This window comes from Nicotiana sylvestris, chromosome 6 (assembly GCF_000393655.2).
Source record: "Nicotiana sylvestris chromosome 6, ASM39365v2, whole genome shotgun sequence".
Classification (NCBI taxonomy): Eukaryota; Viridiplantae; Streptophyta; class Magnoliopsida; order Solanales; family Solanaceae; genus Nicotiana; species Nicotiana sylvestris.
This window is the reverse complement of record NC_091062.1, coordinates 34,573,276-34,590,108: the sequence shown is the minus strand read 5'-3', so window position 1 is coordinate 34,590,108 and position 16,833 is coordinate 34,573,276. Positions and strand designations below refer to the sequence as shown.

Genomic DNA, 16,833 nt, shown 5'->3' with positions numbered 1-16,833 from the left:
CATTTCTATTATTATGTTTGGCCTTATTCTTCAACTTCAGACAGTTTTTCTTCCAGTGTCCCTTTTCTCGACAAAAGGCACATTCATCTTTGCTGGGTCTAAATCTTGACTTGGATCTTCCTTTCTTTATCCTCGTTTGATTTTGAGGACGACCCTTCACAACTTGTGCTTCTCCTTCTCCGCCCTTTTGTTTTTCTCCCTTTCTTTGTTCATAGCTGTACAAAGCCGAACAAACTTCTCTAAGAGAAATTTTGTCATTTCCATGGAGTAGCGTAGTTTCAAGGTGCTCGTACTCATTAGGAAGTGACCCCAACAGCATCAAGGCCAAGTCACCATCATCAAAAGTTGCATCCATATTTTGCAAATCTGTGACCAACTTATTGAAACTGGTGATATGTTCATTCATCGTGGTACCAGGAATATAGGTGAAGCGAAACAGTCTCTTCTTCATGTACAATTTATTTTGACTGTTTTTCTTCAAAAATTTATCCTCCAGTGCTTTCCATAATTTACTTGCAGAAGTTTCCTTTGTGTATGGATATTTCTGCTCTCTAGCAAGGTAGGATCGAATGGTACCGCAAGCAACACGGTTGATAATTCTCCAATCTTCTTCTCCAATAACATTTGGTCTTTTTTCTTCAATGGAAAGATCTAGCCCTTGTTGAAAAAGAACGTCTAGAACCTCGCCTTGCCACATCCCAAAATGTCTTGACCCGTCAAAAATTTCTACCGCAAATTTTGCATTTGACACAATTCTTGTCATAAGCGAAGATGCCAATGATGACATATTGTTGACACTTGATGTAGATTCTTCTTGTTTATTGTCTCCCATCTTTGAGACAAATATTATTTAATAGCTGACGACACAAATCAAGATTATTTCCTTTCTGGTGTGGAAGATCAGACTAAGCTGCAACCACAGAGCATACTCAGACAGAAACTTCACTCAATTACCAAGATAAATCTTTTCTGATGTGGAAGATCAGACTATGCTGCAATCACAGAGCATACTTAGACAGTACCTTGGCTCTGATACCAATTGTTGCGGAAGCCAAATGTATATAGTGTGAATAAGTCACAACTACTATACCAAAAATTATGACACCCACCAAATAATAAATAAGACAATAAAGCAACAATAAAAGGAACACCCGAGGTTCGGCTAATTTTGCCTACTCCTCGGATACAACCAATATTTTATTCATCTCCAAAAATACAAGTGAAATAATACTAAAGAGAGAAGATACAAATGCCTTAAGAAGATAAGAAGGCAAATGAGAGGTGTGTATTAATCCTAAACATTAGGCCTTCTTTTATAGGGAGAAATTCTTCCCAAATTAAGTCTCCCACCGATGTGCGAGATTGCCATTTTCAACAGGCATAAGCCATAGAGGCATTTTCATATTAAAATAAATTTTGCTGAATAAATTCTTAATATAATACCCAAATTCTCAAAAGTCAGCTTGTAATTACTCAAAAGTTTTAAAAAGGGAACTGCAACATTAAATTTATAAGTCAAGACCTTTTTTTTTTATTGTTATAAGCCTTAATTTATAGTCTTTCCCAATTATTTATCTTGTCCACTAGCCTGATACTATCTCCCAAAAGCAATGAATAATTTTTTTTTTTTTTTTGCAAATACAAAGAAAACTCATTCTCCTCCATAGCAACAAGTTGAAAATTCAAATTGCAGGTTAGTCATCCTTTTTGTTCCTCCACGTAGAAAATTTTATTCTTTTCAACTCAAATTACTTGTGCTTGTAAGCAGCGTATAATAGATTATTTACTAGTTTTTTTTGGGGAGGAGCACATCTTTTTATATTTTTCACTTATTTATTATAGTTTTCTTCAATTTTTATGGAATTTTACCTATTTAAAAATATTTCCTATAATTATATTATTTTATGAAATATTAAAAATTAAATACTCATGGGGCTTACGCCCCGTGCCTCAGAGCTTATGCCTCGCTGCGGTATATATAAAATGTCTTGCCTTATGCCCACGCCTTTTAAAACACTAGGTAAAATTATGAAAATTTAAAAATAAATTATTTGTAAATATAAAAATATAAATATTCCTTTTGAAATAAGAAGCATTGGATAAAAGCAGTACTGTACTACTTCCACATCTGTTTTCAGCTATAAAGATATCTAACTTTATGTTGTTGAGCTTAGGCTTGAGTCTTAAGAGTGTTAAATTGTGCAAATATTTGATTTATCTTAAGAAGCATTGGATAAAAGCAAAAAGGCAGACTTATGTATAATCGTGAGGGGTTACTGGATACTGTAGACGTCACCAGAGATCTTATATACGTATATTTATGCCTTAAAAACGGTGAATTTACATCGCTTGACACCCTGAACACTAAAAGTTTTTAGAGGGCAACGGTTAAGCAGAATACTGGTGCATTGTCACGTTAAAATCCTGGGTCCACCTCCGATTATTGAAAGGTTGAGGTGGGGGAGTGGAGGTTGTTCAGGCTTGTATCATCAGCTACCTAATTACTTTGCTCAGCATGAAGGTTAATTAATCATGCAGTTTTTTTCAGAGTTAACTACATGTGTGGAAGTTTTATGATTTTGATTGACCAGAGCCTTTAAATGGAATGTCTTCTTTAATACTGACTTTTACGGAAAGTCACTGCAAATGGAGGTGGTTAGTTGGAGCTAAAAAAAAATTTGTTTGAAATTATAGACTATTTTGAGAATATCGTAAAAAGTACTTCCAGTTTGCCAAACTTGATAACTGGTGTTGGAAAAATATCATTCGACCTTCCTTTCAATTGTTGAAGCACTTGTTATCAGCTCCAAATTATTATTTTTTTGCCGTGTCTTTTTACTTTTTTGAGGAGTTTTTTCCTATCTTATGCCATATTTACTTGCATCTTTTTTTTACTTGCAATATTCTGTCCATCCTTCTCAGTATTTCTTTTACATGCATATATCGTTAGCCTAATGTTTGCCGACTTAATCATCAGCCAGACGGCACATATTGGCTAGCATCACCCACCGACAAAGAGAAGAGCTACTTGATTCTCTTCCAATATCGTAGAAGCTCTGCTTACTAATGTGAAGGAAAAACATTCTATTGAAAATTTCGAAAGATCTCTGCAATTCCCATACTTCTCCGCATATCGCCCGACTTCACATATTTAACTGCTTGTAGAGGATATTTGTTTGTTTAATTTTGTTCGAATTTAAAGCATAAGAAGTTAACCAAAACATAGCGCTTTTATTTCTTTTAACCAAACTGAAAGAATATTGAAAATAAACAAGACAACCCTGAGTAGGTTTTATCCGGCCAGCTATGACTAATGGTAGGGGTGTTCAAAGAAAACCGACAAATCGCACCAAATCGATAATCCGAGTCAAACCGAGAAAAAAAATCCGACTATTATTTGGTTTGGTGTTAGAAAAAAAAATCGATCATAATTGGTTTGGTTAGGTTTTAACTAAAAAAAGTCAAACTGAAACCAAACCAACCCGACATTACATGTATACAAGTTTTAAAAATATTTTATACGTAAAATAATTATTGTAATGTAATTTATAAATATAATTTAAACTCTATAATAGTTCTCTCTTTTAATGTATTATTTCAAGCTTGGACTTATAACTTTTGAAGGGTCAAATATGTGTTATAACCCATAAAAGTTAATAACTCAAATAAAGCCCAAAGCAAAATCAAATTAATACTAATGCTCAAAAAAAATTCAATTCAATATTAGAAATGACAATAGTATTGGATATTTATTTTTTTTAGTTTCACATATATTTAGATAGTGAAAATGCATAACTCACTTTTAATATTATTTAGTCATATAATTAATACTTAGTACTTATTAGTCGCATTTATTTTAACATGACTTAGTACTTTTAGATTATGTTTATTTTTATTATGACTTATTAATTAGCAATATTTATCTTATGCGATTTTTTGAGTATTTTGGTATAATTGTGACTCATCGCACATTATTTTGTATTATTTTATTAGGTAACATCTTATATAATTTTATCCTACTAGGACCTAAGAAATATTAGAACACAAATTATAAATTTTATGCTATGAAGATTTTGTCGGAAAAAAACCCGAAAAATTGAAAAAACCCCAGGAAACCGAAAAACCTGAGAAAAACCGTGATTGAAACCCCGACTTTTGTTGGTTTGGTTTGGTTTGGTTTATAAATTTAAAAAACCGAGACAATTGGTTTGGTTTGGTAATTGAAAAATCAGAATCAACCCGGCCTATGTACACCCCTAACTAATGGTATGAACATTGTATTATTATCTAAGCATGCAAAAAAAAAAAAAAAGATTCCCGATATAAATTCTAGGATTAAATTTATTTCGTATTTGGTTGAAAGTATTGACAAAATCAAGTATTATTTTTATGTCAAAATCTTGGTATAACATATCTCATATATAAGTGGATTGATTATCCAAGTTATAATCCTGGTTGTCCCGGTTGTAATGCCAGGATTATAGTCGCGAGATTTCGTGATTTTGACTCAATGTCATAAGAGAAATGGATTCAAAGGTTCTCAATACCCAGTAACTCAAATTTTTAGATTAATACTACACTTAGGGAGTAACAAAACAGAAGAGAAATAATGTAATACTCCCTCCGTTTCAATTTATGTGAACATATTTCCTTTTTAGTCCGTGCAAAAAAGAATGACCTCTTTCCCTATTTGGAAATAATTTATATTTATTCAGTGATTTATAGCCACACAAAATATATGTGCTTCATTTTACACCACAAGTTCAAAAGTCTTCTCTCTTTCCTTTAACTTCGTGCCCAGTCAAATGGGTTCACATAAATTGAAACGGAGGGAATAGTAAATTTTGCTCAATCTTTCAATAGATGATCTAGAAATGGAAGAATTAGACAAACAATCTATCGCAGGTTTTTGGCATATCGCTAGTACATATCTCAGCAGAGAAAAAATCAAAATTACAAATGGAACACTTGCTGATACCAAACTAATGTTTGCTTTGATTAAAGCCCATCCTACAATGTTTCTACTATATTTAAGTAAAAGCAGATCTATTTCTTTGTCACACCAATCCTCATAAGAGCGACATAAGCCAAGAATCTGTAACCCAAAAGCATAATAGCCAATGCAAGCACTGAAATGCCCTTACCTCCGAGCCCTATAGTCTTTATCGAAGGAAAATCCTCAACAAGACATGTCGTGTTTATTCCACACGCGTATGTTTCACCTGGACTATACTGAGATCCTAACAAGAGCTTGTATGCGTATTGGCTAATTGAAACGTACTTGATCCAGGCAATGAAGCTCGGGACATGCTGAACAAAGTACCCTCCAGCTAAGGTGAAGGATAACATGATGACTGAACCGAGTATTGTGGCTGATTTTTGGTCCATAACCATTGCACCAATAGCAAGTCCAAGTCCTTGAGAGACTAATACATTATAGAGGAGGGCGAATAAGGTAGAGAAGAAGTGCCCAGCGGACAGTTTCAGGCCAGCCATAAAGTATGTTATAACGACGAAAATTGTTGGAAGGACTAGCTCCATCGGAAGGTCACCTACAGTCCTAGCCATGAAATATGCCGAGAGTCTGTACATTCCTGATGATCGTTCTTTTTCCAGCATCATCCTCTCTTGTGGGAAGGTAAAAATAGCTTGGAACATAGGATAAAACTCCCAGAAATTAGAGTAGAAGAACAGTAGCCCAATCTGCAACAGTTCAAAATAAGTAGGATTAGTAAACCTGGAAATAATGTAGGTTACTTGCTAAAACAGGTTAAAATATACAACAATAACAACAACTACCCAGTGGATTCACACAAGTGGGGTCTGGGGAGGGTAAGATTTACGCAACCTTACACCTATCCTGGAAGGGCAGAGAGACTGTTTCTAATAGACAAAACAAGTTAAAATATAAAAATTCTTTACACCGTATGTATACATAAGTTAAATCCTTAAAAATTCCTACACTTTTAGAATATTTTTCCTGGATAACGGACTCAAATAGTCGCATTACATAATTTTTCAAACCTGAATATAGTTGGACTATTCTCTCATTGTTACAAGTACTATTTACAAGTTAAAATACACAGGAGGATGCCCTACTTTGACTAATATTAACAAGGAGAAAAATCGATTAATTACCTGATCTTGCAAGTTACTGGATTTCCACCACAACAATCCACACAGGAAAGACACCACCAAGACTTGTCCAACCTTGAGGCCAGAGAAGGACTCGTGTTTTCGTTCTTTCATCCCTCTTCTAAATAATACTGAGAATTGCTGCCACCAGGTATTTGACCATTGATTGAATTTCTTCTCGTGTAATTTATCAGCAACCTGATGATCATCAAATTCTTGCAATTGTCCCTTCAAGTTCTCCGCTAGATTGTTTTTGAAAGCAGTCACTAAAGTTTGCTTGATTGATGCTGGATCTTCTCCAGGATCATCTGATGTTATGCGAGGATCATCCGATAATATACCTAAAAAATTAAATTTCACCACTTCAGTAATCATAACACCAATTGCTAAAAGAGTATATATTACACGAGTGACAATTCTGGAAATAATCGCCAAGCTATGAACGAGTTTGCATCAATAGAGAATTGATCACACAAGCATAAACAGTTTTTTACCATTTTTATGCATCAATTCTGCGCCTGTAGCTCATATATAACAGCATAATTAGTCGAACAAAAACAGAATTTCTAGGTACTTTGGTAAAAGGTGGCTTGAGCCATAAGAGCCAAAGTACTTTAAGAATTCTGCGACGTGTCTTTAAAAGGGTAAGATATGTGACAGTATTCCAATATAAGATGACAAATGACTCTAAGTGAAGCACAAAAAGAAGTTAGATGAACATACCATTTGAAAGATCCAATAAGAAGTCCGAGGGATTCATAGCAACTAACGGTGAATATCCAACGCTAGAAAAGTACCCCATGGCATCCTCGCCTCTCCCAAAATATAGGGGATTTCCTTCAGATAATAGCAACACTTTGTGGAACATGTAAAATAGCCTACTCGAAGGCTGATGTATTGTCATGACAATAGTCCTACCGCCCTTAGCCAAATCCCTTAACGTCGACACAATCCTTTGAGCTGTAGTAGAATCAAGCCCTGATGTTGGTTCATCCAAGAACAACAAACTCGGATTAATAAGCATTTCTTGTCCAATACTAACTCTTTTCCTCTCCCCTCCTGAAATTCCTCTCAATAGCGGACCTCCAATAATACTATCCTTGCACCTTGTTAATCCGAGCTGAGTTATAATCGCTTCAGCATGCGCGGTTTTCTCCTGAACTGTAAGAGTTCCAGGCAAACGAAGGAGAGCAGTGAATACGAGTGTTTCTGTCACAGTAAGGTGAGGGTAAAGAACATCATCTTGTGTCACGAAGCCCGTGTTACGCTTCATGGCATTGGAAAATGGCTTGTTATTGTATGTTATGGCGCCATCGAGATGGCCATGAACGAGCCTGCCTCCTAATCCTGTTAGTAGAGTTGTTTTGCCACTGCCTGAAGGGCCTAATATAGCCAGCATTTCACCTGGAGAAACTATACCTGAGACACCTTTCAATATTATTTTCTCTTCTACTGATTTAGAGGAATTGATACACCCTTCTTTCACAAGCTTAATCTTGTAAACAACATTCTCAAACTGCAAGATTTGATCACCCAAAGCATTATATAGCAAATAACAGAAAATAATAATTTCATAGGATCAAATTAAAGGAGCAACTATTTATTAACTTGATAGCTTGTATGTTTTTTTTTTGTGAGAACTAGCATCTAATAATCAGCAGTTTGAGTTGAGAAAAAGGTTCCTATTACACTTTAAGATCATCTAAACAGATAGGAATATTTTAGCTACGTTCTTCATCTATGCGAGAGCCGAGATATTCATTGCCGAGAGTCGTTTATGTTTCAAAAAACAATGTATAAACTCGTTACACCATTATATGGAGTATTTTAAGTAAAATCCTAAAAAGAAACAGAACTTGATTAGGAAAAATAATTATTCAGTGCATTCATAGTGACAGATTAAAATGGCACTTATTTATTTCTACTTCTGAATTCTTTGTGCATCTCTTTCCTGTCCCCAATTTTTATCGGATGTCTCCAATTAAACAAAAGTGAAATTAACACACACTGCATTTTCTGGGCCAAAAAAGTTGAAAAGTTAAAAGAAAATACTGATACAGGAGCATCTAATAATACTGATACAAAAGGAAATTAATAGAATTAATTAAAGCAAGGTAAACTATTAATGCCTAGTCAATAGTCAGCCAGCATCCAACACTCCTGGAATTCCGATGAAAAAGGCAACCTGTTGCACAAGGCATTCCAGAATTGTATTCCGAAGGGCCGGACCCATGGGGTGTTATGTAGACAGTATACCCTAATGTAAGGGTTAGTGTGGTTGTTTTCATGGCTCGAACCCGTGACCTACAGGCTACAGGGGACATATATACATGGACACGTCCACGGAATTCCGATGAAAAAGAATATGAAAATCTTATTATTATCAATGTAGAATTGATATTTTTAAATCTATCATCACCTTTATATAATCTTATCGGATTAAAGAATTGATAAATACATGCATGCAAGTTTTCTCCAAAAAACTACGCTAGTATCAGTTTTTATCATATGAAATATCCAAGAATCACCTTAAGAGTAACAGGACGATTAGATTTCCTGAAAATGGCTGAACTTTTAGATTGAGCAGAGTGCAGATTTTGTTGATGGAACGGTATATTCGCCATCTCTTGCTCCATGTTAAGAGTTCTTGGCATTCTTCTATTACTTTATTGAAAAGATTAATAGACTGAAAACTGATAAACCCAAAAATCAAATATATATAGATGAATCTGTTGATTTTGTTGTATTCGAAATTCTTGGGAATACGAATGGACTGATATCTAGAGGGAATGGAGAAATAATAAATGTTAGTAGAAGCGTAGCAGGACTTTAGATACGCATGTTATTAGGGAATGAAGACTAATTAAATATGACTAGTTGACTAAGTTTTAGTAGGATTTTGAAGGTAAATCAGAATTTTACTCATGCAATATAAGAGAATTGAATATTTAGTAGTATTTGCATTATTTGTTCATGCGATATAAGAGAATTGAATAGGCGGCGGTAGCGATGTACATGGACCGGGTTGGTTCGATTTTTATCAAAACCAAACCAAATCAACTATATTGTTTCGATTTTGTCGGGTTTTTTGGTTTTTTGTGTTACATGAATATTATTTCAATCTTTGTTTGTTAAATTTTTTATAAGTAAATATATGTTTAGAAAAAATTGACCAACATATGATCTATTAAAATGTTTTTATGAAAATATTTCCTTAGTAACACATGATAGTTATTTTTTGAGTCGTTTGTCAATAATTTTTCGTTGGTGTACACTTTAAAAGTTAATCGAATTTAATAATTAAACATAAAAACCAATATGATACCTATATAATGATAATGTTTTGTTTAATTTTAACTTATCGAAATACCAAGATATAAGAATTTAATAGATCTTGACATATGAATATGGAAGAATAAAGAGATTGACGTATTTCACTAACACTTGATAAGAAAGTGATCATACAATCCATTATTTCAAGTTAATAAAAATTGAACACTTCATATTTAATTAAATATTACATCCCATAAGAGAACCACAAACATTTCTAAATACTTTTTGAGGAAAATTCTATAAAAAGTCTTAAAAGTATATATAAAAATTATATATTTATATGTCAGTTTTGTTCGAATTTTTTTACTCAATTATACCAAATCAAATCAAACCAAACTTAATCGGGGTTTATATTCGGTTTGATTTGGTTTTTCGGTTTGATGCGATTTTTCGATTCGGTTTGTAAACTCCTAGGCGGCGGGCAATACTTGGTAGTAACAAGGGCTAGTGTACTTCATATGTTATTCGGCCTCCTTTTTATTCTTTCAAAAACCGGTGAAAATGTTTTATGAAGAGCGGCCAAAGCTTCTAGAAGATCAAAAGTATTTTTTTTATCAACTTTAAGGTGTTTGGCCAAATTACTTTTGAGGAGCAGCACATAAGCACTTGAAAATTAATTAATTCAAGATAAAAATAATCTTACAATAAATTTATATTTTTAAATTATCTCTCATTAATTTAATATTTTTCTTTTCTTTTTATTTCTACTATATATTCTTCTCTCTTTTTTTTTTACAATCATATTTTTGTTCTCTTTCTCCTATTTCTAAGAGTATGCCTTAATTTTATATTGAATGATGTATTCTAATATATTTAGATATTATGTAAACAATAAGCAATACGAAACAACCAATATTATTATTTTGAAATAAATATATTTTATATTTATTGAAAATTTTAATTTATATTTTTATATTACATTTTATATTTTAATCGAATTCATTTATAATAAGTTTTTAAATTGGTTTTTCTTTATAAATAATATTAATCGTAAGTTGAACCTTTCCTGTCCTTTTTCGTAATTTGATACTTAAAAGTGCGTTTTTAAAATACTGACCAAACACAATGAGCTTGAAAAAAAAAAGTACAATTCAAACGAATTGGCTAAACACAAATTGCTCTTTTGCAAAAATACTTTTTAAAAGATATTTTTGAACAAAAGCACTTTTCAAAATCAGCAGTTTTTGGCTACTTGGTCAAACGGGCTCTACAACGGCAAATCTTTTTCTAATGCTGTTTGGTTGACTTTTTCTTTGAAAAAATTAAAGAAATCCTTTCTTAATATCAACCATATTGAAATTAGATAGAAATGAAAAGATAATTCTAACAACGTTCTTTTGTTTTCACGATCTCCTAATTTCTAAAAGGGCGAACGTGATGAATGTTTGTTGTCTCAACCATTCTTCTGTTTGGAATGTTGTGTAATTATTTTGGTGGTGTAATTACAAGGGTAATAATTATATTTCGTGATAATTATGTAGTATAGTAATTAAATTTGTTTGTTTGTTATGACATAATTATAATGCAATTCTCACTTTCATGTTTTTGGATAAGTACACACTGTTAAAGAAGCTTTTGTTTTTCCAGATTAACATGTAAAAAAGTTTACTGCATGAGAAACATATATGCAAATGGTAAATATCAAATTTAATTTATTATGAGGTATTTTAAATAAATAAATTTCTGAAAGATATATTAAATAATTCGAAATTAGTAAATATAATATCATAAAAATAACTCATATCTTATAGATAAATAATATTATTACTTAAATAAATTAATAAGAATATAAATAATATATCTATTTTTTATCAACTCATGTAATTATAAATAAATTAGATATGAGCTTAGAAAATATTTTTTTATAAAAATATTATTTATACAAATGATTAGAAAATAAAAATAGTAAAATATAGAGTAATCAAATCAAATTTTGATGTACAAAAAGTATATGTACATATAAGAAAGAGTAGATGTTATTTTTAACTATGTATTTAAATTGCATATTTAAAAAAATAATAATTAGAAGTTAGTAACTAATATTATAACGACTTGATCGGTCATTTTGTGTAATTTCATCTGTTACCCCTTTTACTGTTTCACACAAGTGTGTTTATGATTTTATTACTTGTGGGGTTGGTTAGTTTTCTTCTGGGAAGCTCTCAGGTTGATTTGGACCCTTTGATTATTGACTTACAAGTTCAAATTAGAAATGTTAACCAAACTTTGACTTTTTGTAAAAACGACCCCGAAACTTTATTTTATAGCTCTGATAGCTTCGTATCGTGATTTCGGACTTGGGCGTATGTCCGGAATTAATTTTGGAAGTCCGTAGGTGATTTATGTTGATTTGCCGAAATTTGGTAATTTGAAGTTCAAAGGTTTGACCGTAGGTTGACTTTTAGCTTTCGAGCTTGGAATTTAATATTGAGACTTAGAATAGGTCTGTTATGGTATTTAAAACTTGTCTGCAAAATTTGGTATTGTTTAGAGTTTATTTGATAGGTTTTGGACGTTTAGTTATAACTTCAAAAAATCTTGAACTTTACTTTGAAATTCATGTGTTTTAGTATTTGGTTTGTAGTTTTAGATGTTATTTTTATATTTTGATCATGCGAGCGAGTTCGTATGATGATTTTAGACTTGTGTGGAGGTTTCGTTTGGAGCTCCGAGAGCTTGGGTGAGTTTCGGATGTATATCAGAGTGTTTTGGATTGAAAACCAAAAAATTGGTGTGCAGCAGCCTCCGATGTCGCATTTGCGAACACCAAGTTCGCAATTGCGAGCTTAGCAGGGGGCCTCAGGTGTCGCAATTGCGAAGTGGTCTGGGATCTTGGGTAGTTCGCATTTGCGATAAATATGTCGCTTTTGCGAGGGCAGCAGGGTTCGCAATTGCAAACTCATCTTCATATTAGCGAAGAGTTTCCCAGGCATGTCAGTGCCGCAATTGAAAGATTTTCTTCGCAATTGCAAACCCATATCACAAATTGCGGTAACTGCAGCTGAACATAAGGGTTGAAAGTCGGGATTTTATCTCTCATTCTCTCATTTTTGAACCCTATACTCGGTAGGAGGCGATTTAGAGAGGGGATTTTCACCTACAAACCTTGGGTAAGTTATTCTAATCTATTTCTAATCACATTCCCTCAACATATTGTAGATTTTAACATCAAAATCACGTGAATCAAAGTGAAAATTTGTAAAACTTTGTTATGTTTTTGAAAACTAAGAAATTGAGTTTTGAGAGTCGATTTGAACTCGAATTTTGAAACTAATCACATTTATGAACTCGTGGGGTCATGGATAGTCCGAATGTACCATTGAACCCGAGTTTTGATCAGGCGGGTCCCGCATTGACTTTTGTTGACTTTTTTGTAAAAGTGTAAAGAACTTAGCTTTATTTATTTCAATTGATTTCCTTAGTATTGTTTGATGATATTAAGTCAATTTTGGTTAAATTTGAGTTGTGTGGAGGCGAACTTTAAGGAAAAGCTATTTTTAAGTGTTGAATTGGTTAGTTGAGGTAAGTATCTTGCCTAACTTTTTGTGGGGGAACTAGCATTGGTTCATTTTGTGCTATGTAAAAGCCGTGTACGCAAGATGACGAGTGGGTACACGGGTTGTACATGGTAATTGATTGTTTTAGTCTACTTAGACTATTTTCATGCTTTAATTGAGATGTCATATCATGTTCTAAATTCTTATAGTTAACCTATCCTTAATTGTGTTAGTCTATCCTCATGCCTTAGTTGACTTGTTTAACACATGTTATACATCCTACTTGATAAATTACTCTCATACTTTAGTTGAACTTGTTGCCTTTTTATCGTTACATGCTACATATTCATTGTTAATTACCATTATTTGAAGTTATTGTTCGTGTTATCTCCTTCATTATTGATTATCATTTTTTGAAGTTATTGTTCATGTTATTTGAATTCACATATCCAGAAAATGAAAGTAGCAGAAATGAGGATGTTGAGATGGATTTGTGGGAACACTAGGCTGGATAAGTTTCTGAATGAAGATATTTGGGAGAGGGTGGACGTGGCTCCCATGGACGACAAGATGCGAGAAGCGCGACTTAGATGGTTCGAACACGTGTGGAGGAGAAGCCTAGATGCACCGGTTAGGAGGTGTGAGCGATTGACTTTGGCAGGTACCAGAAGAGGCAATGGGTGGCCTAAGAAGTATTGGGGCGAGGAGATCAGGCAGGACATGTCACGACTTCAGATTTCTGAGGACATGGCTCTTGATAGGAACATGTGGATGTCGAGAATTAGGGTGGTAGGATATAGGGTAGTCGAGAGTTCTTCCCTCTTTGTACGGGTAGTCTGATAGAGTTTTGTTTAGGTTTGTTAGTGGTCTATGTTGTGTTCACATTGTTGTTTTGCATAGTTTTGTGTTATTGTCCTTTCACTTATTCGTTGTTGTTATTTTCTTTCTGACATCTTTTTGTTGTTACATACCTTTTATCTTGTTTCTTTTCTGATATTATTGTCTCTCCTGTTGAACTGAGAGTCTTCCAGAAACAGCCTCTCTACCCTTTTCAGGATAGAGATAAGGTCTGCGTACACTCTACTCTCCCCAGACCCCAGTAGTGGGATTTTATTGGGTATATTGTTGTTGTTCATTTTATCCCTTTTCTTATTGATTTCTATTATTTGAAGTCATTGTTATACATTCTCTATTCTATTATGAGTTATTCTTATTTAATATCATAGTTATACATTATCTCATTGTTGAGTTATTGGTATTGAAGTTGTGCAAGCCCTTATCACGTTGAGACAAAATTGTTATTATTAAAACATCTTCCTTATTCAGCATTTTACATTCATTGTTGTTGTTGATATTCTTGTACCCGTTATAGTGAAGCCATGGGCTATTGTTGTGAAAATATTGATATTGTTGATTGTTAGCAAGTTGTGACATATGGGTACTTGTGGTGCGAGTTTTTATTGGGATGTGATATTGACGCGCATACGACGGTATAAGGCTTAGAGTTAATGTTCTTGCAGCGGTATAAGTTGCAACTTATTTGCATGTTGCTTGTAGGAGAACTTTGTGAAGCCACGCGACGTCATAAGGTGGGCTAAAGTGCGTGTAGCTATTTCGGAAAAACTATTTTCAAAGCCTATTTCAAATATAAGACTCACGCGACGGTATAAGGAAAAATCGTGATTGAGATTGTGAATTGTGAATTGTGAATACGAGGCGGTACCTCGATTATGATTCTTGATATATATACACGAGGCGATATCTTGGTTGTGATTCTTATTGTACACAAGGTGGTTCCTCGTTGTGATTCTTGTTGTTTATCTCATGTTGCAAAGAGTTTTGGTGGGAAAGTTTCTTGTTGCTTTTTTCCTTCTTGTTTTAGTAGTTGTTGTCCGTATACGATCATGTTGGTTCTCTTTAGTTGCTTCTTTATGTTATTTCCATTTTTGAAGACATTATTAGTTCATGTTGTTAACTGTTCCGTACCAGTTATTTTTCTGCTTTCCATTATTTATCCTTATTACCTTTTCATACTATTTATTTACATCTTATTAGGTGTCTTGACCTAGCCTTGTCACTACTCTATCGAGATTAGGTTTGATACTTACTGGGTACCGTTGGGATGTGCTCATACTACGCTTCTACATAATATTTTGTGTAGATCCAGGTACGTATGCCCATGTCGGACACTAGAGTTGATTTGAGTTGCTGTTTTGGAGACTTCAAGGTATGCCTAATCCACGTCTACAGGCCTCGAAGTTACCTTCCTTTACTTTTACTACTGTTGTATTTTTCATTCAGACAGTGATGTACTAGACACTTTAGCTTACTCTGTAGAACTTATGACTATGTTCCACCATTCTTGGGGAGTGTTTTGTTGTTGATTCTGGTTTCAGAAGTTTATATCAGATGTTCAGCCTTGTTTTAGTATTTTGTTAATTATTTACATCAAGCTATTATTAACTGTTAGGCTTACCTAGTCATAGAGACTAGGTGTCATCACGACATCCTTCAGAGGAAAATTGGGTTCATGAAAAATTGGTATCGGAGCTCTAGGTTCATAGGTGCTATGAGTCATAAGTAGGTTTAGTAGAGTTTTGCGGATTAGTACAAAGACGTCTGTACTTATCTTCGAGAGGATACAAAACTGTTAGTAAAACTTCACTTCTTTGATTCCTTATTGTGTGAACGGTTGACTTCAAAAATTGAATCTTTGACTTTCTATTCTCTCACAGATTGTGAGCACACACTACCGAATCCGACGATCAGACACCCGTGCCCCTACTAGAACCGCGAGAGGCTAGGGCTTGGCAGAGGACGAGGAAGGGCACGTGGTGTAGCCATAGTACTTACTTGAGCTACGACAGAGGAGCCACCAATAGCTCCAGTTGGGGGACAGGCACCCGAGGAGCCTGTTGCCACCCTAGCACTTTACGAGACCTTCGCATAAATCTTGACCATGTTCGGCACCTTATCTCAAGCAGGGTTTATTCCACTTGCACTAGCCACATCTCAGGCTGGGGGAGGAGCTCAGACTCCCGCGGCCCGTACCCCAAAGCAATGTGTCCAGGTTAATCAGGTCCTAAAGGTCATAGCGGTACAACTTATTGCTCCAGTTCAACCCGTGGTTAAAGAAGTGACATCAGAGGAGGAGTAGCTTATACTTGAGAGTTTTAAGAAGTATCACCGTCATATTTCCAATGGTTTAACTTTAGAGGATGCACATGTTTTTTTTACGAGTGCCACTGTATTCTTTGCACCATGGGTATTGTAGAGACGAACAGGGTTGCTTTACTACATTCCAGCTGTCAAGAACAACGTATCAATGATGGCGGGTGTATGAGGAGGTTAGCCTAGCCTATGCATCTTCACTTATATGGACTCAGTTTACAGAGTTGTTCTTGAGAGAGTTTGTTTCTCTGACCTTTGGGATGCATGGCATGCATAATTTGAGCAGCTGCGCCAGGGTACTATGACATTATCGTAGTATGCTATCTGATTCAGTGATTTGTCAATACATGCACCTGCCTTGGTTTGTACAGTCAGAGAGCAAGTCCATTGATTCATCAAGAGGCTCAACTATGGATCTAGGTTCAACATGGCTCAAGAGTTGGAGACAGATACCCTATATCAATAGGTGGTAGAGATTACACGGAATTTGCAGGTATGCGGGGTTGTGAGAGAGAGGACAGGGAGGCCAAGAAACCTTATAGTACGGGATGGTTTAGTGGTGGTCATGCTGCAGCTAAAGCCCGTCATGGTAGAGTCTATGTGAGTCATCCAATTCATTTAGCACTTTAAGCTTCTAGTGGTTCTCTAGTTGTTCAGAGGTCTCAGGTTCCATACTTTGCTCAGCCATTTTCTAGTG

General features: G+C 34.4%; 2 protein-coding genes across 2 annotated transcripts; one reads left to right on the top strand and one right to left on the bottom strand.

The window, feature by feature from the left end:
• Positions 1-5,046: 5,046 nt before the first annotated feature.
• On the bottom strand, positions 5,047-8,771 carry LOC104217879 (ABC transporter G family member 9-like). The gene is made up of 4 exons (XM_009768209.2): positions 8,664-8,771; positions 6,859-7,651; positions 6,139-6,476; positions 5,047-5,703 (listed from the first exon to the last, which is right to left on the bottom strand). Exons 1-4 carry the CDS (start codon positions 8,769-8,771, stop codon positions 5,047-5,049), a joined length of 1,896 nt encoding a protein of 631 aa, XP_009766511.2.
• A 4,650-nt stretch (positions 8,772-13,421) lies between these two features.
• LOC138870470 (uncharacterized) lies at positions 13,422-13,805 on the top strand. Its single transcript, XM_070148275.1, has one exon. It carries the CDS (start codon positions 13,422-13,424, stop codon positions 13,803-13,805), a length of 384 nt encoding a protein of 127 aa, XP_070004376.1.
• The last annotated feature ends 3,028 nt before the right edge of the window (positions 13,806-16,833 follow it).